Consider the following 13698-nt stretch of genomic DNA (forward strand, 5'->3'; position numbering starts at 1 on the left):
GGATTTGACTGCTACTTTTGTCCCTTATTTGGGAGTGAGAAAGTTGGCAACCCTAAACTGTAAAAGACATGTTGAGGTGAGTTTAATCCTACTTGAACACCGCCCCCCCCCCACCCCCCAGTCCACAAGAATATTGTCAATATTAAACTGGTCCGCGGTGCAAAAAAGGTTGGAGACCCCTGGTATACAGGACTTGCATTGACAGACCTGACTGAGACACAACAGAGTCTCACCAAGGTAGGTTGGAAATTCATTTACAATGAAACACAGAGTAACAGCATACCCAAATAACCATCACCAGGAAGGTACTTGCCACAGTGGCTCAGCAGATAGTGTGACACTATGACAGTTAGTTCCAGGTTGAATCCTGACATCCTCTGTGAGGAGTCTCTGTACACCCTCCCTGGAGAATGTGTGGGTTTCCTCTCACAGTCAATTGTCCGACGATTAGGTTACTGTTAAATCAAGGTTGTTGAGGTTGCTGGGAGGCACAGCTTGAAGCGCTAGAAGGGCCTATTCTGCACTGTATTTCTAACTAATTAAGGCTGTGAGAAAACCCCACGATATACTCCAGTCATTTACAGAAGGAAATCGGCACTTGTTGGGCTGGCCTAGGTGCAGCTCATGGCGGACTCCAGATAGCTGCAAGCCATGATTTGACGAACAGTTAAGAATGGCTAACTCACCATGAACATCATATGACTGCATCTTCTGGCCCAGCTTATTATAAGGGACCTTGTCAAAAGCATTACCTGTACACAATATCCACTGCCCCACATTCAATTACCTTGGCAGTCTCCTCTAAAATCCCAATTAAGTTTGAGAGCTAGGAGGTCCTCTGCACAAAGCCACGCTGGCCATCCCTAATACGTCAATACTTTTAAAAATGTGAGTAAATCCTGTCACTGAGAATTTTCTCCTCAGATTTCTCTACCACTCATGTAAAGCTCACCAGCCTATAATCTCCTGCATTCGCCCTGTTGTCCATGTAGAAAAAAATGACACCGGCTATTCTCCTGTTTTCCAGGACTAAGAACAATACAATGATCTTTATCAAGACCCCAGCAATCCGCTCTCTAGCCAGCTTTAGGATTGTCAGATAGACCACATCAGGCCCTGAAGACTTATCCCATCCTAATGATTTTCAAGAGACCCAACACCATCAACATTCCCTAGAATATCAACATATCCCTCCCACCAGCAACCATGTCCTTCACCTTTATACCCATCATATAAATACACAGCAGCTCTACTTTTTCGGGAGACTGTGGAGACTTGACATGTCTTCCAAAACCTTGGCAAACTTCTATAAATGTGTGGTGGAATGTGTGGTGGAAAGTGTGCTGACTGGCTGCATTATGACCTGGTAAGGGAACATCAAGGCCTTGGAGCAGAAAATCCTATGAAAGGTAGTGGATTCAGCCCAGTCCATCATGGGTAATACCTTCTCCACCATTGAGCACATCTACATGAAACGCTGGGGTAGAAAAGCAGCATCCATCAAAGATCCTCACCACCCATGCTCTTTTCTCGCTGCTGCCATCAGGTAGAAGGTACAACTGCCTCAGGACTCGCACCACCAGGTTCAAGAACAGTTACTATCCCTCAACCATCAGGCTCTTGAACAAAAGGGGAAGGCTACACTTATTCTATTTCTGGTGTTCCCACAGCCAATGGCCTCACTTCAAGAACTCTTTATCTTGTTATTTCATGCTTGTTACTTACTGCTATTTATTTATATTTGCATAGTTTGTTGTTCATTGATCCTGTTTATAGTTACTGTTGTATAGATTTGCTAAGTAAGTCCGCAGGAAATAGAATCCCAGGGTTGTATGTGGTGACGTGTATGGACTTTGATAATAAATTTTACTTTGAACTTTGAGCAAAGTAATCATTAAGGACCTTGCCCACTTCCTCTGGCTCCATGCAAAACAAAACATCTTTTGTCCTTGATTGGACAACCCTTCCTTATTGCTCTTTACAAGTATAAAGCGCATTGAGATTCCTCTTAATACGGCTTGCCATCAACATTTTATGGCCTTTCTACCTCTCCCAACTCCTTATTTAAGTTTTCTTCCTTCCTTCATATTCCCCAGCAGCCTTGTTTGACTTCAGCTCTTTAAAACAGGATTTCTCAATAGAGGTTTCGCAAGAGATCCTGATTTAAAAAGCATCGTTTTTTTTGAACTTCGTGCAACTCGCATCGCTGCGCTCGCAGTGGTGGGCAGTGACCAAGCAGCCCCAATAGCAATCTCAGTAGGGATCTCTCAGCCCAGTGTGGCCGTGCGCAGCAAGACCGTGTTTATTTGATTGAGTCTATTCTCAGTTTATGATACAAGATAGGGGAGGTCGTTGATAGTTGCACAGTGGGGAGGACGGTAGGCTGACGATGAGTCTGAAGCGCATTTTCCCGAGCATTGAATGGACTTGTCCAACCTGAGCTGTGACGTCAGCCTCTCCCTCCCAAACAACCTCTCCTAATTTCTCCTTCTGGGTGATGCTACAAAATGGTGAACTTTATCAAACAAAGACAAGTCTATGACTGGACGAGGAACCCTTTTTCCTGAATCTGCTGCTCAGCCTGAGACCTTGACTTTGAGAGAGGAGAGCGCTCTGTGAGCTGCACTCTGATTATCAAATACTCAGAAATGAGTACTTGTGCAGCAAAAAACAAGCCCAGGTTTCACATGCTAGGTCTATATTTGAGCCTGATCATGTCACTTAGTGAAACGTTCTTTTCAATGTCTTGTACAAAATTGTGCCTTAGGCTATATTTTTACTCATATTGCTTATGGTTGTTTTTTTAGTAACATTACAATTTAACATTTTCAATAAATTTTCATGTTGTAAATATTAATTCAAATCATTTTATAACCTTTATTTAAATTAAATCTACCGAGCCTAACTTTAGAAAAATTAAATTCCTTTTTTGGCTTAAGCCACTTATTTAACAGAAATTATGTCTGCCTAATGAGTTTTTTAAATTTATGAAAGGGAAAGAAAGATTAATTTCAAAGCTAAAAATTCATTCTCTACTCAGATTTTTTGATTATATCTACAACTTACTGATCATATTACCATACCGTGAGTTGTCGATATAATAATTTTTAAGTAGGGGTTGCCCGAGACCTGAAAATTATTTCAAAGGTTCCTCCAGAGCAAAAAGTTTCAGAAAGGCTGCTCTAAACCTTACATACATTTCCTTTCTTTTGACTAAATTTACAAAATCTCTTGAATCTTGCCATCCTTATCCTTTGTTTTCCCAGGAACATCCTGAACTCAAATCAGCTGACCTTTGAAAGAATTGCACATGTCAGATATGGATTTACTTACAATCTGCCACTTGCTACCTACTTTCCCTCATTCCTGCCTGATACAGTTATAATTAGCCTTCACCCCTGGACCAGTCTTACGCCGGTTCTCAATGATCTTAAAACTTACAGAATTATGATCACTGTTCCCAAAATGCTCCTCCACTGAAACTTCCATCAACTGGCCAAGCTCATTCTCCTTTGTGGGGAAGACAGGTTATTCCCAAGCTTTTGATGCTTACAAGTAAGCCAAAAACATTCTAATCTAACTCGCCTTCTGGATTTAGGGTAGAAGCAAAACCTGTTTTCTGATTTTCTTCTGCCAACTGTCAGTTGAGTAAATAAGGAGCAGAAAATCTTGGTTGTAACATTTCTGGAGTATTCCAGCATTCTTCTGGCACGGGCTACAGAAATGTTCCATTCCCTTTCAGCTCATCCTTTGCCTCTCCCCAGGCCAAGTACTACTTTCATCTGTTTCCTAAGCACTATTAATCCCACTTTGAAATAGTTGCCAGGAAGCACAGCACATTCTGGGAAAAAGCTTCATTAAATTTTCCCTATCTTGCTGTTTCACTGGTTGGAGGAGATTGGCTTCCACTCAACTCCTCTCAGCAAGTTGGTCAAATCTGTCTTTCCTTGTGCTGACAACTCCGCGAGAGTGGCATGTGCTTTCTCCAAAATCTCCAACTCTCAAGTTGGCACAATTTCTATTACAAAGTCAAAGAACACTTCAGCACAGAAACGCTGTGATGCTGAATAACTAATTTGCCTAGTTCCATTGACCTGCACCTGGACCACAGCTCTCCATATGCCCATCCATGTACCTATTCAAACGTTGAAATGGAACACGCATCCACCACTTCCACTGGCAGCTTGTACCACACTCTCCTCACCTTCTAAGCAAAGTTCCACCCATGTTCCTCTTAAATATTTCACCTTTTACCCTGAACCCATGACCTCTAGCTCTGGTCTCACCCAAGCTCAGTGGAAAAAGCCTGCTTGCATTTATCCTGTCTATACTCCCCGGTTTTATATGTCACCATCAAAACTGCCTTTGTTCTTCCACGCTCTAGAGAATAAAGTCCTAACCTAACTTGGGTCCTCAAGTCCTGGCAACATCCTTGTACATTTTCTCTACACTCCTTCAATTTTATTGAGATCTTTCCTGTAGGCACTGTCCCCTCTGAGCTGTGCAGGTGCACAGCCACACAGTAACTAAAATGCTCCTGTGCACATAGCCATTGTTGTCACGCAGCTGAAATTTTCTTTTATATAATTTTGAATAGAGTAATTTGAAATCTGTTAACATAATTGTGAAACATCCTGTCATTAATTACCTATGTGTTAATGAATATAATCCATAAATTTTCTCAATAAACATTTATTTTGTAAATACATTGAAGCTCTAAAATATTTCATTATCAGTGTATCAAGTTACAACACTGTTACAAATTGTAACAATAAACACAGAATGGAAGTTCATTGTTAATAAACCGCCAGCCTGTCAAATGCCAACACTGTCTAATTTTACGAAACAGGAAAGATTTTCTTTGTCGTTCTGCATTTCACTGTACCTTCAATAAATAAAAAGTATGTGATTTTTGCATTTTCATTGTAGATATTCATATTACAAAAAAAAAAGATTAAAGTGTCACACATTATTCAGGCTGTGTAAAAATTTCCTGCTCAGGGCAATGGTTGGTCTGTGCAGCTGTGAAAATAATTAGAGAGAACATTGCCCATAGGTAGAAACTGCACACAATACTCCAAATTAGGCCTCACCATCTTATACAAGTTCAACTGAACATTCCAACTCTTGTACTTGATATATTGATTTATAAAGGCCAATGTGTCAGAAGCTTTCTTTATGACCCTGTCTACCTGTGACGCCATTTTCAATGAATTATAACCTGTATTCCCATCTCTCTGCTCTACCACACTCCTTAGTGCCCTTCTGCTCACTGTGTAAGACACCATGGTTGATCCTCTGAAAGTGCAACATGACACACTTGCCTGCATTAAATTCCATCTGCCATTGTTTAGGCCATTTTTCCAGCTGGTCCAGATCCTGCTGCAAGCTTTGATAATCTTCCTCGCTGTATACTATGCTCCCAATCTTGGTGTCATCTGCAAATTTGCTGATCTAGTTTACCACAAGTTGATCCAGATCATTGGCATAGATGACAAACAAAGTGCAGCACTCCACCAGTCACAAAACCTCCAGTTAGAGAGGCAACCCTCTACTACCACTCTCTGGCTTCTCCCACAAAGCTACTGTCTAATGCAATTTACTACCTCACTGTGAATGCAAAGAGACTGAACATTCTTGACCAACCTCCACTTCAGGACCTTGTTAAAGGCCTTACTAAAGACCATGTAGGCAACATCCACTGCCTTGCCTTCATCAACTTTCCTGGTAACTTCCTTAAAACATTCTATAAGATTGGTTAGATACGACGTCCCACACAAAAAGCCGTGCCGACTATCCCTAATCAGGCCCTGTCTGTCCTAAATTCATATATCCGGTCCCTCAGAATACCTTCCAATACCTTACTCGACTGATGTCAGGCTCACCAGCCTACAATTTCCTTGCTTTTCTTAAACAATGGAACAATATTAGCTACCCTCCAATCCTCTGATACCTTACCCGAAGCTAGACATTTTAAATATCTCTGCTAGGGCCCCTGCAATTTCTGCACTAGCCTCCCACAAGGTCCAAGGGAACACCATGTCAGGCCCTGGGGATTCATCCACCCCAATTTACCTCAAGTCAGCAACCACCCTCTCCTCTGTAATCTGTATAGGGTCCATGATCTCCTTGCTGCTTTGCTTCACTTCTATAGACTGTGTCCATCTCCCGAGTAAATACAGATGCAAAAAAAAAAAAAATCAATCCATTCAAGATATCCCCCTTCTCTTTCTGGTGCCTATTTTTTTCTCCCCTCTTGAGAAAGCAGATAAAGTTAGACCAAATTTTGGTTAAGACTTCTAAAATGAAAGGCAACTGTTAAAACCTTGCACTTGACATCATCCACAATGAGTTAACAAATTTCACAGCACATGCTGGTGATAATAAACCCGATTCTGATCATGAACCAGAACACAACTCAATGCACAAACATAATTAAATAACTATGTAACTAGGAATGAAATCTGACAAGAGGGGGTAAGAATTCCAGCGACTAGCTTTGTGCATCATCTCATACAATATCTATGGAATAAGAAGAATTATAAGTTTCCCTAGTGTTAAATCACTTCTCATTTTAAGAACTGATTTGAGTCATCATCAACTCTTCAGTGAATTTTGTCCGTAGGTTACCAATTTTGAAGACAGGAAATAAACTTGAAAACGTTTCTAGTTCAGAATAGCAAACCTTTGAGCTTATCTGGAGTGTGGATCAGAATGAAAAGTTTAACTCCTAGGCTGTTGGGGGCGCCACAGTAGCGTAGCAGGTGCCACGACTACATTACAGCTCGGGGCGTTCCAGAGTTCAATTCTGGTGCCGCTCTGTGAGCAGTCTCTGAACGTCAGCCCCATGAAATGCATGGGGTTTTCTCTGGGTCCTCCGATTTCCTCCCACAGTCCAGATGCACCAAGTTAAAAACTGGTCATTGTAAACCTTCCCATGATTAGGTTAGAGTTAATCAGGTTTGTTGAGGTGGTTGCTGAAGGGCCAGGAGGGCCTATTTCATCCTGTATTGCTAAATAATTTCTATGCTATAGTAACACCATGTGAACAAACACCTTTGACATGGATTCAAAGCTTACAATAACAATTTTTACAAACTTACTGAAGGATTTCAATTATTTCAAGTTTTGTTTTCTTTTTGATAAATGAGCAAATAGAAGTTTTCATTTGAGGAATATCTCTAAGAACAGTTACACACCATTTACCAAAAAGGTGCACACACAACAATTACAAAGTTTAAAAATTCAGAAATGTTTTCAAATGATGCTTAGCAAAGTACTTTTACTCTTTACAAAATACAAGTGGATGCAATTATGCACATTCCTTCATATATTAATAGTTTTTAGGTTGGAGGATATATCAGTGTACTTCAGCTTCACTAAGACGATACACCCAAGGCTATTTAAGTTAAGGTCAATTATTGTCCTGTATCTTTTGAACTAGTACTGTAGATATAACATAAGTGCATCAGCACACGTGCAAATAACATCGAGTTCCTAATCATTATTTATAATCCTTCTGACTTATAAAGTAAGAATCCAAAAGTTACTTCCCTCACAATCAATGCTTTCTCCCTCTAATTCCCTTTAGCTTAACAACCATTTCAATTGTAATTTTTACAATTATTGTTCAAAATTCTGCAATTCCCTCCTAACATCTATGTACATTTTTCATAAACTCCCAGTCATAATTTCACAAGTTCTTGTGATAGTCTTTTCCTCCCAGTCTTTAATCCATCCTCTCTGCCTTATTGTTCCACCCTCAAGAAATATCGACTTTGCATATAACTAATGAACAAGAAACATAAGGTGGAATCAATTAATTGTCAATCTTATCTTTTAAAAATAACATTCTTATTTTGGGATGCAAATAATTAAGTTAAGAAGTGATCATAAAATAAATTCTTACAAAAGTGTGATTAGTTCACCTTGTTTGTTTTCCCTGTGATTACGTTGTTAAAGAATGTTCAGAGCTCTCAAAATGTGTAACACCAAGTAAAGGAAATGAGTGGTATCACATTGCTTCTTGCATACTGCCAGCTTGCGGCAGGGCCAAGGAGTCATTATTTTACAATTGTATGCCATCCTGGATGGAGCATTAAGATACCAGTTGCACAGCAACCAACCGTGTTTTGAAAAAAGCCTTCCAATGACTTGTGTTTGAATCTTACCCAAGATTTTGCAGAAATGCAAGCTTGTTGCCTTACAAATAGACTTAATTTTAGAAAACAAACATACGTTTCTAAAAGCTATATAAAATATATCATGAGGATTAAAAACCTGGGCCCAGATTTAGCAGTTTATTTGGCTCTCTCTGGCAGGGCGCAGGGTTTTGATTTGATTTCCTGATGTGAAGTGCCAGTTTCAAGGGAAACATGACATGCAACAACAGCAATGCTATCGAACAAGCTGAGAAACCTGTATCAAATCAAATCATTTTCATACCACAAACCAAAACTAGTACAATTTATCTTGCAATCTATAAACATAGAAATTCCAAATGATCTCTTATCTAAAAAAAATAAACAAAAATTTGAAATTGTTATGGAGAAAGGAAGTGTATACATTAGAATTTAATGTTTTTTGGGCCAGGTTATAACTCTGTCCTAGTACAGCTTCAGAAACTCAGTGAAATACTGTTCAGGAATGTTAAATGATTTGCATATATCTGAAGTTCTTGTTAATTTGACCCTTTTTAAAGCTGACCCTGGAGAAGACTGCAAACTGTTGGATCCCCATCGCTGGATATCACTCAAAGAAATCTGTATATTTACTTGTTATACTTCATCATTCATTGACTACCTCAACATTCCTTTTTTGGCACTTTTTATTGAGTCATTTATTGTATATGTCTTTGCACTACACTGTCACAAAACAACAACTTTCACATGATGAGACAGTGATGATAAACCTGATTCTGATGGCCTTGCATGCGTTTATTCCAGGCGTTCAGTTCAATATTGCTTCTCAGCAGAAACATTGCACCTCCGAGTATGGGGAATGAGAATCAGTTATAACTTCGGAGCTAGGAGGAGTTGAGGGTTTAATCATAGAACAGTACAGTACTGCCTCTTCAGCCACGATCAATCGAACCTTTAAAAAATGCCGTTTCCTTTTCGCGGTTCCTCTATCTCCACCGCATCTGTTCTCAGGATGAGACAGTCCATTCTGGAGTATCTGAAATGTCCTGCTTTTTCAAAGGGTTTCCCTTCCACGACCATCGTTGCTGCAGTTACCTGCATCACCTTCATTTCCAGCACATCTGCCCTATTGTCATCCTTCTGCCATGGTGACAGGGTCAGGGTTCCCCTTGTCCTTACCCACCCCCACGAGCCACCATCCCAGAACAACATTCTCCATGACAACTAGCATTTCCAACAGCATTCTACTCCTAAGCACATCTTTCCCTCCTCCCCACTCTTCTTTAGGTCGGGATCACTCTCTAAATGACTCGTTTGTCCACTTGTCCCTCTTGGCACATCTGCGAGGTGCCACACCTGCCCCTACACCCCCTCCCTTACTGCCATTCAGGGCCCCAGACAGTCCTTTCCAGGTGAGGTGACACTTCACGTGAGAGCCTGTCAGGGCCAGCTATTTGATCCGGTGCTCCCAGCAAGACCTCCCCCACGGTGGTAAGACCCAACATAGATCGGGGAATCGCTTCATCGAGCACCTTCGATCCATCTGCCACAGAAAGTAGAATCTTCTGTTGGCTACCCTTGTCAATTCAACTTCTCATGACCATTCTGACATGTCTGTCCATGGCCTTCTCTACTGCTATGATGAGGCAATACTCAGGTTGGAGCAGCAACACCTCACATTCCATCTGGGTAGCCTCCAAAAGTGATGGTATGATCTTCAATTGCTCTAACTTTCAATTAATTCTCTCCCCTCCCCTTCCCTTCCCTCTGGTGCCCCCTCTTCCTTCCCTTTCTTCTATGACCCACTGTCCTCTCCAATTAGATTCTTTCTTCTTCAGCCCTTTACTTCTTCCATCTATTACTTCCCCAGGTTCTTACTTCATTCCACCTCCCCTCACCCACCACAATTCCTCCTCTCCTGATCTCACCTTGCACCTGCCAGCTCCCTCCCCCGCCGCCCAGGCTTCTGCCCCGTTCCACTCCCAACCTGATAAGTGGTCCTGGCCTGAAACGTCAACTGTTTATTTCCCCTCCGTAGATGCTGACTTGTTGAGTTCCTCCAACATTTTGTGTGCTGCTCAATCTAACCCTTCCCTCCATAAAGCCCCATGTGCCTATTTAACTGTCTCTTAAATGTACCTAATGTACCTGCCTCTACCAACGCCTCTGGCATCACATTCCACACACCCACCACTTCCCATGATTAAAAAAACCTACCTCTGACATTCCCCCATACTTTCCTCCAATTAATGTCCTGTCGTATTAATCATTTCCACCCTGGGGAAATGTCACTGGCTGTCCACTCTGTCTATGCCTCTTACTTTATACACCCTAACAAGTCACCTCTCATCGACCTTCACTCCAAGAGAAAATATCTTCATAAGACTTGCACTCTTGTCTAGGTAGTATCCTGGAGAGTCTCCCCTGTGCTCTCTGTGAATCTTCCAGAACCAGATTGAAGTGGGAAGCAGTGAACCCATCCTCCAAGTGCCTTGTCCAGACAGTATCCTGGAGAATCCCCCCGCGCCCTCTGTGAAGCTTCCAGAACCAGACTGAAGTGGGAAGCAGTGAACCCATCCTCCAAGTGCTGGAATGCAACCTTCAGGGGATTGCTTTGGCTGACTATAGGCAAATCCGTTTTTGGTTGCATTAGAATAGCAAATTGTCAGAACTAGATCAGGACCTGCAATTTTGACAGCACTCTTCCCAGTTTCTGAAGCTCATCAGCATGAGATTCATGCTGGTTATCACAAAAGATCGGTACCCAGGGTTTAGCCATAGTTCAGGGATTCAGTCAGAGGATAGTTTCCAATAATCATGCTGGAGTGGGTATGGGGAACACTGGTTTGTGGGTACCAGGCATCAACCCTGCATGGGTCACACAAGATGGAGAAGCTCCAGATAGTAGGAATCTCTAAACATTGTGGTTGCAGTTTTGTATATGTTTATTTATCTATCTGAACGACTGGGGGGAAAAAACAAAATCAGGAGCACAAGAAAATCTTCTTGTGCTGGAAATCCTAAGCAGCACACACTAAATGCTGGAAGAACTCCGCAGCACAGGCAGCATCTATGGAAAAGAGTAAACAGTCGATGTTTAGGGCCCAGCCCCTTCATCAGGACTGGAAAAGTCAGTGCTCCATTTACCAACTATCATGACAATGAATCTTAATTTGAGCTCAAATTCCAAACTGATTGGATTTCCAATATTTCAACATAATAGGTGAGCAGCTGCTCATGTAAAAAAAAATCAACATTGTAAATTTTTGAGGCTTAATTCCAAGCATGAAAACACTAACAATAACTCTTCTAAATTCATAGAGCATAAAAGCAGCATTATAATTACATATGCAATCAGTAGTCTCTCCTCTTCTCACAGATCATTCTCCTTTCACTGCAGTATAATGGTGATTATAACACAAGCATTACAGGCAGCTGTAACATGGTTATCAATTCTGACATAAGACAGTGCCTACACTTCAAAACCACTATTGGCTGTGAAGTACTTGGACATCCTTGAGATCAAGAAAGGCACTTTATAAACATGAGCTTTTCTTTAATGGCAAGTAGCTCGAAGGCAATTATCTACAAATTAGTCATTTTTACTTAAAAGGTGTAAATAAATATACAGAACCTACATAGAGAATTGTTGTGCAACATATCATACATAGTCTAAAAGGCGATGAATTTTAATTACTGAGTAAATACAAGGTTAGGGATCAATTACAGGATTGAATTGCTTGGTATGATTACATTGTGGGTTGAAATGGCTTGTCCATTTTAAATTGTCAGAAGATAGCATTACAGAAGATAGATACCATTTTTTAATTTAACAGGCATACCAATTGAGAAACAACTACTGTGGAAGAAAATTTAATTTTGTTGTCAAGCTTGACTAGCTAAGCATTGCCCAAGATTTGGGTCATGAGGGTGACAGGATAAGACTTGTGCTAGCTAACAATGTGTCATGCCAATGAGAAACAGTGACTTGCAGCCTGTCTCTCATGTGCCAATGAGGCGTTGCTGACCTTTGTCCAAGTCTGTCTGGCTAATAGGGAAAGTAAACGTGGATATGCAGTTCTAATTTTGAGTACTTGTAGACTTGCTGATACCTAACGAGTGCTCCTTGAAATCACTGACCGTGTATGTTTTGCTGTTGGCTACTGACCAAAATTTACTGTATAGATTAAAGATGTAACTTGACATCGGCGGAGTCGTAAGGCAATGGCTCCCCATGATCACATATTAAAGGGTTAACCATATACTGAGGTCTGTGCCTTTATTTCTGTTTGATAGCGGGCAAATTCTCTTACAGTAAGATGTGGTGAAGCCGGGTAGATTCTTCAACAACTACATACATACCATGAGGTTGTCGCTGTTGGTTAAAGACATGAATATCCATGGGAGAGAAAATATTGCTGTGCACCTCCCGCCGATACTCTCCAGTGTACTTATTGCATGCATGAATAGAATGCGTGTTCCAGTCTGTCCAATACAAAGTGTCTCCAAACAACGTTAAAGCGAATGGATGGGGAAGGGAGCCTTCAACCACCACTTGCCTGACAAGACAAAAAAAAAACAAGGATCATCTTTGGTTTTAAATAAAAGTAAACACAGAATATTCAAATCAATGCTGGTCTAAAATATCTTTTGCATTACAGCTTTCTGAAGATCTGCACTGGAATTACACATCTACCAAGTTCAAAAGAATAAAGATAAAAATGTTTAAAAATAGATTCTGTGGCTACTAAATGAATAGCTTCTCCCGCAGCCACAAGTCCTCATGTTCAGATGTACATGCTCTTTAGTTGGAAAAAAAAAGGCTCCGATTTTCAGTTTACAGAACACATTGGAAGCTGACTGTAGAGAATTTGTTCTGTTGGAATTGTTGATGCGGTAGCTTCACTCTTCATTCATAAAAATCCCCATAATGCAAACATATTTGTGTATTCAAGAAGAGAAGGGAAGGGGGCAATAGCGACTAAAAGCGATTTTCAAAAGGTACGAATATTAACATGAGATTCTTTTAATACAGGAAAAGAAGGAAAATGCACGCACTGAATCACAGAAAAGGGATCACATACAAAGGACAAAGGTTTTTGTTTTGACAAGCGGGAAAGATGGAGCAGAGTACCTTGTAACACAACTACACAGCACATTCCAACTTCAGGGGCATTAAAAGGAAAGTGCAAAGCACAACAAAGCCAATGGGGCACTCTTAAAGACAGAGCAGAAATGAGTTTGAACATACAGTAATTAGCTGAGATGAAGAAACGGAACAATGGGAACTTCCTTTACAGGGAGAAAAAATTGCACCTTCAGCAGATTGTTCAAATGATAAGACATTGATATAGTGTCATAACTATCCATAACCCTTACCATGCAAGAAATAGAAATATTCAAACATTCTCATGTCCTGCCACGATGGAATAGGTCTCAAAATAACCAATCCTTCACATCCACCTGAGTTGACTCGCTTTAATGATGTTATTTCGTATGGGAGGTACCTTTCTCTTCACACTTGTAATTGGTTTTTGTCAAGCCACTCCTCCAGCTC

At 40.8% G+C, this 13698-nt stretch overlaps 1 protein-coding gene across 3 annotated transcripts in view; it reads right to left on the reverse strand.

Annotated features, from left to right (window-relative positions):
• The window catches only part of lrp6 (low density lipoprotein receptor-related protein 6), a 146922-nt gene that overhangs the window by 43053 nt on the left and 90171 nt on the right, over positions 1–13698 (reverse strand). For all 3 annotated transcript variants that reach the window (XM_063057939.1, XM_063057938.1, XM_063057940.1), the window contains one exon: positions 12504–12700. In XM_063057939.1, coding sequence (XP_062914009.1) covers positions 12504–12700 — 197 coding nt within the window. The remainder of the gene's footprint in view (positions 1–12503; positions 12701–13698) is intronic.

Source organism: Mobula hypostoma, chromosome 9 (genome assembly GCF_963921235.1).
Source record: "Mobula hypostoma chromosome 9, sMobHyp1.1, whole genome shotgun sequence".
Classification (NCBI taxonomy): domain Eukaryota; kingdom Metazoa; phylum Chordata; class Chondrichthyes; order Myliobatiformes; family Myliobatidae; genus Mobula; species Mobula hypostoma.